Here is a 15,458-nt window from a genome sequence, read left to right on the forward strand (position 1 = left end):
TTACTATACTTGGCAATAATATTGCTTATAGTGGGAGGCTTTACTTGCTAAAGTATATCAAACGTTGCAGGACGTGACTGCAATAAATTATTAGACGTTTCATCGATGTCCACAGAGAGATATTTGAGATGATCAAATATCTCAATCCAATCAAATCCGGATTTGAAAATTTCTTCTGGGGCTTGACGAAGGTTAGAAGAAGGTGTTGCATACTAACACATACATTATCTGATGATATGGCAACACATCTGGGTTTCAAAGTCGCTGGGTCATTAAGTGTCCACACAACAATGGCCGTGTGGAATGTTCATCATCCTTGAGAGTTGACCGACGGCAGCTGAGGCATGACTGTAAATACGTGATGGAAACTTCCATACCGTACTCTTGCTATGTGATGTGCAATTAACATTAGCGAGAGCAAAGCAATGTTTGTTTGTTCTTCTTCGGAAAGGCTAATGACAGGATGCAAAAACGTGATGTGTGCCGGGCAACTCTCTCAACCATCAGTGGATTTGGAAAAAGCGTGTTATTTGACGTGAAAAACAAACACATCCCTTCCTTCAATGCTCCAAATGAAGCCCTAAAGGTAACTGTATCGCTAAGGCAACAATGCCAGCAAAGATAAAGAAGCAGATGAAAATAGTAAATTGCTTGTTTTAGATTCCTAATGTTTCTCATACCATCCAACATGCGGAAGAAAGCAATTTGAGATTATTTGCACTATAATGATCTCTGTTCTTCTTTCATCATCGGCACCATCGTAAATGTGATCCATATGAGCAGCTGTGTCTGGGTAGCTACTACAGTATCCTGCGACCAGAGGGCGAAAAGGTAGAATCCCTTCACTTCTTCTCATGGCTGAGGAGACGATGAGCAAGGAACCTAACTCAATCAAAAGTGCTTTCAAACTGCTGGAAAGCTAGACAGGGTGTCACTAATGACCCTAATGTGTTAAATGCACTGACCAAATTCAATATTAAGCTTTAAAATTGTGATGAGTCTCAACATAGCATAACTATGCAGAAATCTTTACTTTTTCAATCTATTGATATAAGTGTCAAAGCAGAGAGAGCAAGAGCAAGGGAGGGGGTAAAAACTTGACAAAGTTCTTACTGAAGCTCTGCTGGGTAGGCGTGTGTTCCTTTTTCCAACTTCTGTGAGCTCGAGTAGTGCAAGAGGGTGAAAGTACCAGAGGACGGGTCATTGAGTGAGTGTGCGTGTGCCTGAATGTGTGTAGAGAGGCAGAAAGAACCACTCTGAACAAGACTTTAAGAGCTTTACTGACAGGATCCTAAGAAGGGCTCTCAACTCTGCTCTTTTTTACACCAACGCAAGGACAGAAGCAACTTATTTTGTTTATTCTGGTTGGACTGAAAAACCGCCATTGGTGTTGGAATCGATCTTAGTGACTTGTGTTATGTGGTCCCCACCGAGAGGAAAAGCAGGAGCAGGAAACAAGCAGAGAATGAAAACTGGATGGAAGAGCAACCAGAAGAGAAGAGAAGAGCAGAAGAGAACAGGATAAAAGAGGTAGAGTGGACGGACATTTACGATCAAGAAGCAGAAACATGCCTGACAAGTGTGCTCTCTAAAGAGGACCAGCCACATTCCATCTCCTCCACCCCGAGATGGGACGCATGCTGGGCTTGACGCTGGCCTACCTGGCCCACCTGGCAGCTTGCGCATTGGACTCGGAGCGGCAGCAGCACCAGGTGCAGCACGGCCCCTGTAGATACACTTTCATCCTTCCTGAGGTGGAACATTGCCAGCCCCAGAAAAACTTTGAGGTCTCAAACACGCTCCAGGGGGACTCCCCAGCACAGGTCAAATCAGCTGTGAGTCAAACCACTCTCGGCAGGACCCATAAGAACAGATCTTCTTGGCAGAAAATTAAGCTGGAGAATCTGGAAAGTGCCACAGAGAACAATACCTTGTGGTTGCAGAAGGTACAGTCAATTAACTCCCATTGGATGTTCCAGGTTTTGTTATTTGTACTTAAATTTCATTCTCTCGGGTCAGTCTCAGATGCTGTATACACAAAGATCAACCCAGATGTGGATTATGCAATTTTAAATGTTCACATGGGATTGGAATAGGATCATATGGAATTCTGTAGACTCAGAAGCAGTTCCTTTTGATCACACTTGTTTCCTGACAATTTTCGCTCAAGACATATGCCTTGGCATTGGTCTGCACTTTCTCAGAGGTCTTTTTTTCCACGTTAAATATTATTTTAGAGCTCCAAACAAGAGCACAGTAAGTCTAAAGAAGATGGCATCTGTTGACAAGCTTTGATTATTGATAAGTTCTGAGCTTAACTGGGATTTCCTTGACGCTCGCTGCATGTACGATATATCTGACACAGTGTCAATGTCTGGAATAGGCCTGTATTCTTCTCCAAACCTTGCTGATGCCAGAACTCCCTGTTGTAGTTAAGGAAAAGACAAGCTTGCTAAACCTTGAATATTTCACCACCATGGGCAAATCAACCATCCAACTTGAATGTTCTTTTCCTGGTTTAGTAAGATCAGTGATTATCTACAGGGCGCGTAGCTATGCACATCCTCTTCCTGGGTGTTTGGGAAGTTCAGTTGCATTTCTCCTTGATTATGACCCCAATGAATTGAAGTGATTAGACGTTGCTGCACAATAGTGTTTGCATTTCTAAGGTCAACAAGCCACAGAACCAGCATTGAACTACTGTGCCTGATCGACGCCAATCCTCTCCACCCGTCTCTCTATTCTTGTCTGCAGTACTCTCAGTATTTATTGTATGCATTCATTCAACCCTCAGCCAGTCTTCAGTTTGATCCAAAGCAAACATGACCATATTTCTGAATTTCAAAATAGAATATTATGAATACCAAAGCTAAACATTCTCACCAGAAACTAGATTTTTTTTCTTCCTGCCCGCCCTCTCTGTCCGTCTCCATAAATTCTCCCATTATTGTTACATACTTTGGAGATTATATATGCTTCTCATCTCACCTTTACTTGTCAACCGTCAGATCTCCTATATTCTTTTTCTTTGCAAATACATACATGAAAACACAGAAACGCGCACACACACACACACAGTTCCCACAATTCCCCTGTGCACACTCGGTCTGAAGCTCAAGTCTGTGAACCGAGGACTGCGCTTCCACGGCAAGCATCTCCCTCGAGACGGTGCAGTGTGCATGAGTCTGAGAGATCGAAAACGGCATAGATAGAAATAAAGAGATTCTTCTGTGTGCTTTTGAGAAAATGGCTAAAAGGTAGAATACAAAAGCGCGACACGATACCTTGTGTCGTTGAGTAACATGTATTTCTGTCAATCAATCAGTTAAATCTGTGGATTATCACTTGGAGATCTCCAGAGATTTCATAACTCTTACAATGAACCGTCCAACCAAGAGACAATGCACAAAAACCATAGAGAGCAGATCGGGGTCAGAAAGTGACCAAGTGCAAGGGGCCGACATTAATTTTCCAAATTCCTTCTCTGTTGTTTTCAAAGAAGAAACTCATGTTTGTTTTCTTTTGTCCGAGCTCTGAACGCGACCTCCCGCCTGGTCTCCTTTTACTTGCTCCCTCTGCTGCCTAAGGGGGGTTGGCAGCGGAGATGTGAGCATACTTTTGTTTTGTTTTTTTCTATTAATAGCCTGAGCAGCTTATGCAAATGGTGAATACTGTAGAGATGTGGGAGGCCATGTGACACCCAGTGAACTCATGTCCTGGTGAAATCCTGCCAGCCCCAATTTGCTGCTTCACCTTGTTTATCCACTTCTACTTCTTTCAAATGTATTTGATCCAAAGAGGCTTAAACTGTTGCCACAAAACAATATTGATATTGATTGAGACATCAATTATAACCCACACACCCCTAATAACCACCCTGGTGTTTCCTCTGCTGCTGTAATTATGTGAACAAATGAGTGTAATGGCTCGACGTAACACACAGATTCATCTGCTTTCCCTTCATCTGTGCCTTTTAGATACATTAGAAGAGACGCTTCATCCCAAATGTGATTTTTCTGGGCGCAGTGTTACAAAGCAGCAATTAGCCCAACGAGCGTAGTGTAGTGTACCTTTGAATTGGGATCCATTACTGGTGGAGAGCTTCAATGCATGATCCAAGGATCTTAAGTTGTTCCGTCAGAGATTGGTTTAATCCGTGCTGTAATGGCTTCATGGACCAAGAGAGAGGAGTATTGTCTCCCAGTCAATACTTTGAGATTTCTCTCTTAGAGACACTCAGAGTCAGAAGGTTGAATGGACGGTTGAAAGGTTTTCATTCAAGAGTAAGGTTGATGGATCACATCCATTTAAGCCTGTTAAAAAATATCCTCAGATGACTAGTAGTGTGGATTACACAGCTTCAGGCCACTATCACCGTAAATCCAGTCCGAAGTGTCTGTCACGCACGTCATCAAATCCCCTCCCATTAAAATGCCAATCTGCATCGTGGCATTATTCTACATTCAACGTAAAGCGGCAATGCTTTTTTTTTTCCCTCAGCTGGAGAACTTCATCCAGGAGAATGTTCGCTCTGGCATGGAGGAAATAAAGAGGACGGCCGTGCACACCCAGACAGCCGCCATGCTGGAAATGGGGACCAACCTTCTCAGCCAGTCCGCAGAGCAGACTCGGAAACTGACTGATGTTGAAACTCAGGTGGGCCTAAGAAGACTCCGTGAGAGGCTTGAGATTGTATGAGAAACACTTCCATCACTACTAAAGTGCTGACAAATGCTAATGCTAATAACTAGTTAATGCTATTCAGGTATTGACACGTTGACAAGATGGCGATTAAAACAGAAATTAGTCGCACAATGCAAATATTTTTCAATGAATAGATTTCCAAGTTTCCATGGAGCAGCTAAACTTGACTTTCTCTACACACTGCAGGTATTAAACCAGACGAGTCGTCTGGAGATCCAGCTGCTGGAGTACTCCCTTTTTACCAACCGTCTGGAGAAGCACATACTCCTGCAGAATCAGGAGATCTCACGTCTTAGTGACAAAGACAGGTGAACACACTTGAGCATGTTTACTCTATGACCCTTTTAGGGTTTGGGATTTTTTCTTTAGTCCCGCATGTCAAGGAAGCCCATTCACTGAAACCCGTGTTTGTTTACAGATCCTGCATTAGTTTTGACTTACATAGGGTTTTATATTACATATAGTGTCTAATATGGTGAGAAAAAGGTTCTAAAGATCGTGTTCTGATTGATTCTTTTTCTCAAAGAAGGGCATATGAAATGATATGAACTCACTAACCTACAGAGCCTCTAAGGTGACATGGTAGGAAAAAAAACCCGAAAAACTTTGCGTTCCCTCGCAAAACTATTTGCGTTCCCTCGCAAAAAAACTTTGCGTACTGAGAGAACGCAATTTCTTTTGGCGAGGGAACGCAAAGGTTTTTTTCCCCCTACCATGTCACCTTAGGGGCTCCGTAAACACTTCCGGGTCATCTTCCGCGTGACCAAAAGCGACGAGGATGAAACGTGGAAACAAACCAGTGGGAAAATACACGCTCCATCCTCGTCGCTTCGGGAAAGCTTTCCCACTGCTTTGTTTCAAGTTTACACGCTCCAACCTCGTCGCTTTTGGTCACAAGGAAGATGACCCGGAAATACATTAACCCGTTTAAAAAAACAAAACAAAAAACTGCGTTCTTGGAATCTTTGCGAGGGAACGCAATCTCTTGCGAGAGAACGCAAAGTTTTTCTGTTTTTTTTCCCTACCATGTCACCTTAGGGGCTCTGTACTCACCACAACAGTCCTATGACTACAAGAGCTGTATCAAAAAGCTACATTGTGGCAAAGTGGTATTGATCATATAAGAACTGGGAAAGGCTATCTGAGAAAACATGGCATTCACAGTATAATAAGCATTGTGAAAGCAAGTGGAAGTATGTGCAGTAAAATGGCAGCGCTCGCTAGGAGGGGTTTCCTATTCTTCTTACCAGAATCACAGGAACATGAGGTCAGATTTTGGTCAGCACAGGTTCAACGCGGGTCAACAGTCAGCATGAAAAGAAGCGGGCGCTTTTGTCCAAGTGTGATGGTTGTTTTTCATTCCTTTCCATCATTTGCACCTAACGCCACAGCCGGATTCCGCCGCCTCCAGCTTTGCCACCTGTTACATCTGTTTCTGCTTGACACCGCTGCCTTAGGGGCCCCACCGGTTTATTACATGACAAATTAGGAAATACATACATGTTTATGAGTTACGGTAGGAAAAAAAGTGGTAATAGCTACTCGATTGTGACTGGTCTAATATTCAAACGATTTCTACAAACTGGCTATTTTTCTTTTCATTTTTTTTTCAGTTTTCTCGAACAGCGACTATTGGCACTGGAGGCTCGTTATGGGATGGAGCTGCAGGGCTTGCAAAGAGAAAAGCAGCAGTTGCAGGAAGTAATGCAAAGACAGAGTCGACTGGTCGGCCAGCTCCAGGGCGAACTGGCCGGCGCAACTTTCAACAACACGTTGCTGCAAAGACAGCAAGCTCAGCTCACGGACACAGTTGAGCAGCTGCTAGCTTTGGTCAACCACTGTAATGGTAAGACAGGTGAAAACAAACAAATTGTATATACTGTATATTTTATTTGGTATGCATTAGCATCTAAATAGATGTTTTGTATTTTATGCAAAATACGTGATTGGTTGTATGGTCATAATTTGCCGATCAATTATTAGTGTCATGTTCGTCCTGTCTGGGGGAAATCAGCGCCAAGATGGCACAGAATTTCTTGAGTTTCAGTGAATAAAAATAGAAAAAGATATTCTGTTTTTTTTTTTTATTAGTTTGAACTGTCTTTGTTATTGACTTGATTACAGAAATGTAATGTAATGTATGCAGCGATGGTTATAAAGTGCTCTATAAATAGAGTTATTTTTTCCCCCAAGGCATTTCAGTGGCCGTCAGTTGTACGTAGGATATCGAATACATACTGAAAACTTGCATTTGTGTTTTTTTTTTCCCTTCAGAAATCTCCCATGTGCCCATACAGTATTCACCTACTTTCAGGGACTGTGCAGAGATTCTACATTCTGGACAAACAGAGAGTGGGATATACAACATACGCCTCACTAACTCCACCCACTCCGTCAAGGTAGTGCAACTTTAAAGGTCGTTGATCGTCTCTAGTAAATATCACCTAAATGACTGTGACAGCATCTTTTTTAAGTATGTAATACGGAGTATATGTTGGTGGAAATGCCATGCTGTTTTTGTTTCTTGTTATAAGTCCCCAAAGGCCTTGTGGTGAGGATGTGTGTGTTTCTTTATGCAATGTCAGAATAACTTGGGAGCTAGCTGTCAATGCAGTGTAGTAACAAGCCCTTGTTAATTCGACCGTGGCCTCCTCCAGCGGCAAACCCGCTCCTGGTTAGGATTCAAGGCTGGTGTCCTCACCGTCTGCTCTCAAGATAGCAGCATTTTTTATTCATCACTTTTACTTAAGTTTGCTGGCTGGCACCTATTCCTCGGCTTGCTTTTTTTTTTTTTTTTATCGTGTGTGTGCCTATTGTTCGTCAACCCCTGTGGGCGAAGCAGCCAGGTGTTAAGTTGTTGTGCCATGTGTTTCCTGTCAACGGGGGCCAATGTTCGTTCCCAGTGATGCAAGTTATTACACCCCAAATCACTGCTGCTTTCAATCTATGCCTTGAATGGGGCTGGCAAGCCGGGTGGCTTCAATAAAGTGGGGCAGATGCGGTTTTGTTCTATTTTTCAGAGATTTTGAGTTCTCACTTGGACAAGCTTCCAAAAGTAATAAATGTGTCTCAGTCGCAGTGAGTAACTTCAGCAAAGGCCTACATTTTAATCACTAAAGCTGTGAACAATGGGAGCAATTTCAATCTAAATTAAACATTTTAGTGGAGCTGTTCATCAATAGTGGGGAAAGCTGGTATACGGTTTTGATTGACCGTTTAAAACCCTGGCATGTCAAATTACATGTTTTGTATTGTATAACAAACGGGCAAATAATAGCTGAAAATGCAATAATTGCTGAGTTGTCAAGTGTCAGTGAACACGTGATGGCTAAATGGAGGCACAAAATGTAAGTCTTGACAAAAATCACAAAACACCTACAATTTGTTAACCCAATTTCAGGGTTCTGTTAAAAAGGTATTGACTGAGAGTCATTTAAGGACGAGGGTGGTGGGCATACCAAAGTATTTTAACAGTCTGATGACTTTTTTGCATTGAATAGTCAAAGTTGCTATCACCAGTTATTACAAAAGTAAACAGAATTGGGCAATTTACAAATGGTTGCTGGTCTGTCATTCGTCATTTGTCAGCGCCTTGAGCACCGGGAATGTTTCAGTCATCACTTCGTCACCACTATTTTCGGACCGACAAGACAGAGGTGGGCATTCCATCAGTGCTGACTAGGGGTGGGAACCTTGAGCTACCGCACGATATGATACGATATGCGATACAAGGGTCACGTTAACGATTATCTCACGATATGATGATACCACGATTATCGATATATTGCTCAGGGAATAAATCCACGATAATCTACGATAAAACCAATCATAAAATAATAATAATAATAATAATAATAATAATAATAATAATAATAATAATAATAATAATATAAAAATAATTAATCAAATATCAATAATTAATACAAAATACAAAAATATAATAAAAATAATTCATAATATAATAGAAATATAAATAAATATAATATTTTTATACATGTAAATATAATAATATAATAATAATAATAATAATAATAATAAAAACTAAGCTCATGAGTCTTCTTCGCCTGAAGACTTCCGTCCATTTCCTCGCCACTCTTATGAGGTGCTCCGCCTAGTGGTCCCGCCAAGTAATTGCTCAATAATTCATGAACAACGGCGCCGTGAAAGTGGCTGGTTATTAACTACGACTATCACGATACTTGCGTAGAGATATCGATAATCTATTGGGAGACAAAGTATCACGATTTATCGCGATATCGATATATCGTCACACTCCAAGTGCTGACCGTCATTTGTCATCAAAACGGGCATGTGTCAGTAATGGACTTTACCCAGTTAGTGCCGCTTAAAAGGACAATCGAAAGCCCTGACAGAATTCTCACCTCTGAAAATAAATGATAGCCTTTAAATAATAATCAAAAAAAGACCTCTATTGTACTTCCGTTTGACCCTGTTGAAATATCTGCTGCATTTTTACTCCTAAAATCCCAATTTCATTTCTTGAGGTTTTCTGTGATATGGAGACCAGAGGTGGAGGATGGACCGTGTTTCAACATCGTCGAAACGGCTCAGTCGATTTCCATCGTGGATGGAAGGACTACAAATTGGTGGGTCCATCTGAGGGTTTTGCGCATCATTCACTAACTATTTGTATGTGTTTCAGCGTGACGGTGCGTGGGAGCGCCACCAAGCTGTATGATCCCAGGTGACCTGCTGTTGTTATGTTTGGCAGCCCTTGTGTTTTCCACCCCCCCCCCCCCCCCGTGTTATCGCACCTGCTCCTACTCACTCCCCCTGTCAGACTCCCACACATCCAAACATGACCCATAAAGAAAGATTACTTTCTAGCAGTTTTCAAGATCTCAATGCTTGATTGGATATGAAGCCACATTTTCACCAAGCAATTAATGTCTTAATTGCCACAGTTTTGGTTGGGAGAGCCTAACAGGGGAAGACCCTTCAGAGACGGAAAGAGGTTGAGGAAGTCAGTGGACAAAAAAAAAAAAGCCACGGAAATCCTTCAAGAACAATATTTTTACAAGTGGATGGTAAATATTTGGCTCGGTGCAGTTGAGGCATGGGAGCACAGAGGCCCTGTTGGTGGCAGATAACATATTTTATTTGATCCAGGTCCCCGCTCCTAATCCCGCTGACTGCAATCAATATCACTAAACTGTTGTGCCCAGGCCTGCGGGTCACATGATAAATGAAACTGGGCTCTTGGCTAATCCACTATATACTTGCCCTTGCCTCCAGAGCAATCTCTTGTGGGACACTCAGACAAAGTGACTCAAACATTCGGTGGCAAACAAGGATATTGTTTCTTTCGCTAAGACCGTTTATTTTCTTTGTTTCTATGGAAAACCAGGACACCTTTTGATTTTTTATGAGTTACATTTCCTGAGGTGAAAGGTCAAATCAGTACTTTGCTCTTATTGCCGTTTGTGAAAGGCGACATATCGATACGCCTCTGGAGAAGAATGTTTAAAAAAAAAAAAAAAAAAAAAAAAAAAGATTTTAGCTAACAAAATGTTCACTAAATTTTAACGATTAGCTTTTAGCTAATTTTAGCTTTAGCTGTTAATGTTTTAGAGTTTTGTCGAGGTACCGTTCCAGTACCGGTATCGAGGTATTTTATGCAGGTATAGTATCAATTTTGGCATCGTGACAACACTACTTTCCACTGAAAGTTACAAACAGCATAAAAGCAACACCAAATGAGTAAAACTAAACAAATAAACAGGGATGGGCAAGTACAGAAACTGTATCAACCGTCCTATTGTGGCTGTTTTACAATCGGGAACTACAAATTAGAAATGGAAAGCATAGAAAATTGCCATTTATTTCAGGTAAGTTTAAGCAACAAATGCTATTTTGGGATATAAAGGTCTTTCTTGAAAATGATCTGTCAGTTTTTTTTTTGGTATTAGTGGCTATTCAAGTGTTGAGTACTTGTATGCTACTGGTATTGGTGTGGGAAAAAAAGTGGTACTGAACATCCGTACAAATAACTGAAGCCAAAAGTAGACATTTCATACTGTTATTTTTTTTGTAAATCACGATTCAACTTGTGATTTTCAACTCCATCATTTTCATTAAATTTGTCTTACTATTTATGTGCAATTATTAATCATATTGAATTGACTATTCTAATTGTGTCCTGTGAGTGACCACTTGGGGCACAGTAGTAAAAACGGCAGAAAATGACTAGATGTATTTTTCATTACTACTGATTACACTGGGACTTTCTATCAGTGTTCGAGAGCTTTCATGCCTTCATACATCATGCAACAGTTTCTTCCGCAACATCATCATCATCATTATTATCTTCATTTGTTTCCCATTAAAAGTGAGTCAGATGTCCTTGTCCGGATCCACGCTGAATGCACCAATAAAGCAATTATTTAAGTGTCGAGAGTCAGGACGGTGCTTAAAAAGCATATTAAAGCAAATTTAAGCCTCAACTGACTCATCACTAGGTCGTCTTCCAGAACAGAGTATTTAGCTTCCCAAAGTGTCCTGCCATCTGAATGATAAATGCGACTCTTAAATTTGGTTACATTATCGTATTAACTGCAAACAAGCTTGGCAGGTCCTTGGCAAAAACGCCCGCTCATTAGCCTCTTTTGTCTTTGCGCCCCATCCAGGGATTTGGAGAGCCTTCTGGGGAACACTGGCTGGGAAATGACATCATCCATAAACTGACCACATCCGGAGAATATAGCCTGCATGTCCAGTTGATGGACAGAGACGGGAATGAGGCCTACTCGCAATATAAACACTTCTACATCGAGGAAGAGGCGCACAACTACAGGTGACATGAACCATATTTCATCATGACGCGTTCAGATAAACAAAGTAATACATGAAGAGCAACCACAACACAAAGCTTAACTGACTAACGAGATCGAGCGTGAGAGCACTGCGATTCCTTCCGTGCCGACGTCAAAGTTTATGTCACGTCAATTTCAAAGTGATTTGTTTCCGACTGTGGAGACGAATGCTATGTGGGACGACAAGTCATAATCACACGTGGGTGCGCGCTTTCCAAGATCTGAACGTAGTGCACATAATTCCATTTAGTTCGGTTTGTTCCACATAATTAGCGGGATAAAAGTGTGTGTTGAAGCTCCTGAGGCTAGATGCAAGTAATTCATTGAAAAGTAATCGATAAAATGTTTTTTCTTCCTTTCGTTTTGCTAGATGTACGGGACTAGAATTACTCAACTTAGCATTGCAAATAACGTAGCTAGGATGCTTACTCCCATCAATCAACTCTATATTTATAAAGCACTTTAAAAAAAAAACACTGCTGTTTTCTTAATCTGGAACCCAGGGGCAGCAAATACAATGAAAACAGCGAAGGCCCCAGAATTGAACCCTGTGGAACACCGTACGTTGTAATTGTAAATAGCACATATTAGTAAGGAGAGATTACAAAAATAAAGAAAGCCACAAGTCCACTACTGAGCGCAACAAAATTCCTGCAGCACAGAGAGGCCAAGCAATGTAGTGTGATCCATTACATTAATCGATGGAATAATCAACACTCAAACTAGTTGATAGTGATAGCCCTACTTTCCTTATAAACTTACACATTCAAAAGGAGCATTCTTCGTTTATACATCACAAATAGTTTTCTCTTGCTATGGTGTAGGTCACATAACTCTAATGAGAAGGAAGCCAACACAGCAGTATCACACGTAACTGCACAAAACCGTACATGCTGAATGAAAAATACTGTGTGACTTCATAGTGGTCAGTAGAATTTTATTTTTTATTTTTTTGCAGACAGCACTGCATGGAGGACAATTATGATAAATGGTTTGGATTCATGGTACTGTCAACAAAACTTTGAAACCTCTAAATTCCACCATGCCATCTACCTTGACCAAGTTTTGTTGCATCATGATCATGGGCTCGAAAAGTACACCCAAACTGTTTTTTTTTTTTTTTTAATCATTCTGTCATCACTGTTCTCAGCCCTCGCGACAGGCGTAAAAATCAGACAGACTGGCCACTGGAGGGGCTCTGTCTTGGGGGGATTATATCCTGCCAATGTTTTAAGACTTCTTTTGGACAACCAAAGGAGCCAGACGGAATTGTGAGTTGAGGCTGGAGACAAAAAAAAAATAAAAATACAAAAATATCAAATCTGGACAGAGCTGCTTGCATGAAAATGTAAAAACTCACTATTGAAACTGCAGCACTTGCTACAATACAGATTACAAGATGGGAGATAAAACATAAAAATGGTAGATTGAATATTGACAGGTTAACTAAAATAATTTCAGACTCCTGATTCCAATTTTCACTCTTCTTTCCAATGATTCCAAATGCAGCCTCCACGTGGAGGGCTTCAGCGGGACGGCTGGACGGACCAACAGCATGGCCCACAACGGCACCCAGTTCAGCACCAAGGACAGAGATAACGACCGCTGCACCTGCAAGTGTGCACAGCTGGCGTCTGGAGGTGCGACGCCGCCCAAACACCTGAAGATTGTTTCATTTTGTCTTGCTTGAGTGTAAACATCGCTAACAGTCTCGTTGGAAAGTGTAGCGATGGAAAAAGAATGCTTACTATGTATTTTTTTTTATTATTATTTATTTTTTTTACAAAATATGAAGTAGAACGTGTTTATATACGTTTTCAAATATACAAAGTAGAAGTAAAAACTCAATTTAAGTACGGGTATGGTACAAGAAAACGTAGTTATATATCGTTGTAGATTTTAAACACCATCTAATATCACCAGTGTAAGCTTCATTAAGTCATATTTTTTTTTTCTCTGACTCATTTTTTGCCACGTTTCCTCGCCAGGTTGGTGGTTCGAGGCATGCGGCCCGTCCAACCTGAATGGTGTGTATTACCCTGGCTCATCCAGCGTGGTGCGCTACAACGGCATTAAGTGGTACTATTGGAAAGGACCAAATCTGATGGCTACCATGGCAACCATGATGGTGCGCCCAGCAAACTTCTAATGACTGTTTAGTTTAGGTCATCCATCATGGACACCACAGTTTTAGAGAACGAGATATGGGGTCGAATCAGCCCTGACGTGAATTGACGCCCCACCAAACAAAAACAAAAAAAAACAAAAAAACAAAAAACGGTTTATATATTTTTTTTTATTGATAAACAAAATGGCAGCAAAGAATTACTACTCAACGCATTTATATAGAGGACCAAAACAGCCAAAATTAAAAATTAATAAATGAATGAATGAATGTATAAATAAATAAAAAATTAAATACATGAATAAATATCCATCAATTTTCTTGACCGCTTATTAAAACAAAAGAAATAACTCAACTACAAATAAAAACTATATATATATATATATATATATATATATATATATATATATATATATATATATATATATATATATGTATATATTTAAATTGTAAAATATATTTTTATATGTTTTTATTTATGTATGTATTTATTAATTTATTTATAATTTTGGCGGCTTTGGTCCTCCATACATTGAAACATATTGTAGTTCCTCAGTACTAAAGATGCCTCAAGATGCGGACTAAGCACACAAACAGCCAGGGATGGACTGGCAAGCAACTATTTCTTTGATTTAATGTCAATCAATACAACACCATGGGCTTCGTTAACATCGTTATACTGTTACCAAAACAAGGACTAATAAATGATTTTGCCCTTCCAAAAGTGAAACATTCCAGTTTTTTCCTGTCCTGCCTCTCATTAATGATTCATTTTGGAGTGATTTTTGCTCATAAAAGCACATTATACATCCTGACTAGTGTGATTTACTGCCGAAATAAAACATTTGTTATTACACCTTGGGACGGTTAAAAAGAATATAGCATGTTTATTTGCTGTTGTTTGGGCAGCCTCACTTGACTTGCACAGCTGTTGGGATGAATTATCCAGTAGAAGCAGTCCCCACGGTTGCTATTAGCGCACAAATGTTTTCCACCTGTATCGGCTGTGCACACTGAGCGTGCTCGCGGAGGAGGATAAGGTCTGGTCACTTTGACACCGACTGCTCATTGTGCTTCTCTGAGTGACATCTGGCAGTTTAACGAACCATACCGGTGATATCTTGATTTCACTCAGCGGAAGAAACATCTATTTGCTGATAATGTAAAAATATGTTGTGAGCGGTGAATTCCTCTGTTCTCTGCAAATTGCCTTTCTTTGAGAGGCTTCACTGAACCTGTGAAGAACTCAACCAGCCTTAACTGTCTTTGATTTACTACTCTATTAGGAAAGATGCAGGACATGCTCAACGCAGTCGAATTGCTCTGAACAATGCGGCTTTATTAAATCTTAATGTTCTATACGAGCGTAAATATGCAATGAAATTAAATCATAATATGTATGGGAAAGTGGATGTGGAAGCACAGATTGTGATAACAAACACACGTACACAGAGCCGCACACACATACAGCGTTAAGAGCAAGTGACCGCCTCGCTTTGTTAGTTTATTAGAGCCTCCAAGGACTGGACAGGCTATAGATCACATTGGGGCCAAGCTGGGAATGAATCCATCAAAGCGACTTTAATAAAGTTGAGATTTGGCCGACCAGCACAACAGATGAAATGGTTGCGTTCAGGTCCAGTGGAGAAGACCAAACTCCCGACTTTTCCCAATCTCTGTTTATTAGACAGTTATTTGAAGACGTGTGTTGCAATGGAAGCCGATCTTCCCCAATGAGGCTGAACACTATCCACGATCGATATCACAACTCACAAATAAATGATTTTGCCCTTCAA

At 40.6% G+C, this 15,458-nt stretch overlaps 1 protein-coding gene across 1 annotated transcript; it reads left to right on the forward strand.

Moving 5' to 3' along the window:
* Positions 1-1,219: 1,219 nt before the first annotated feature.
* Positions 1,220-13,999, forward strand: angpt2b (angiopoietin 2b). Its single transcript, XM_077507042.1, has 9 exons — positions 1,220-1,946; positions 4,501-4,656; positions 4,891-5,012; positions 6,318-6,550; positions 6,979-7,103; positions 9,210-9,311; positions 11,352-11,518; positions 13,047-13,177; positions 13,526-13,999. Exons 1-9 carry the CDS (start codon positions 1,629-1,631, stop codon positions 13,684-13,686), a joined length of 1,515 nt encoding a protein of 504 aa, XP_077363168.1. The 5' UTR covers positions 1,220-1,628; the 3' UTR covers positions 13,687-13,999.
* Positions 14,000-15,458: the final 1,459 nt, after the last annotated feature.

Source organism: Festucalex cinctus, chromosome 19 (assembly GCF_051991245.1).
Source record: "Festucalex cinctus isolate MCC-2025b chromosome 19, RoL_Fcin_1.0, whole genome shotgun sequence".
Taxonomy (NCBI): domain Eukaryota; kingdom Metazoa; phylum Chordata; class Actinopteri; order Syngnathiformes; family Syngnathidae; genus Festucalex; species Festucalex cinctus.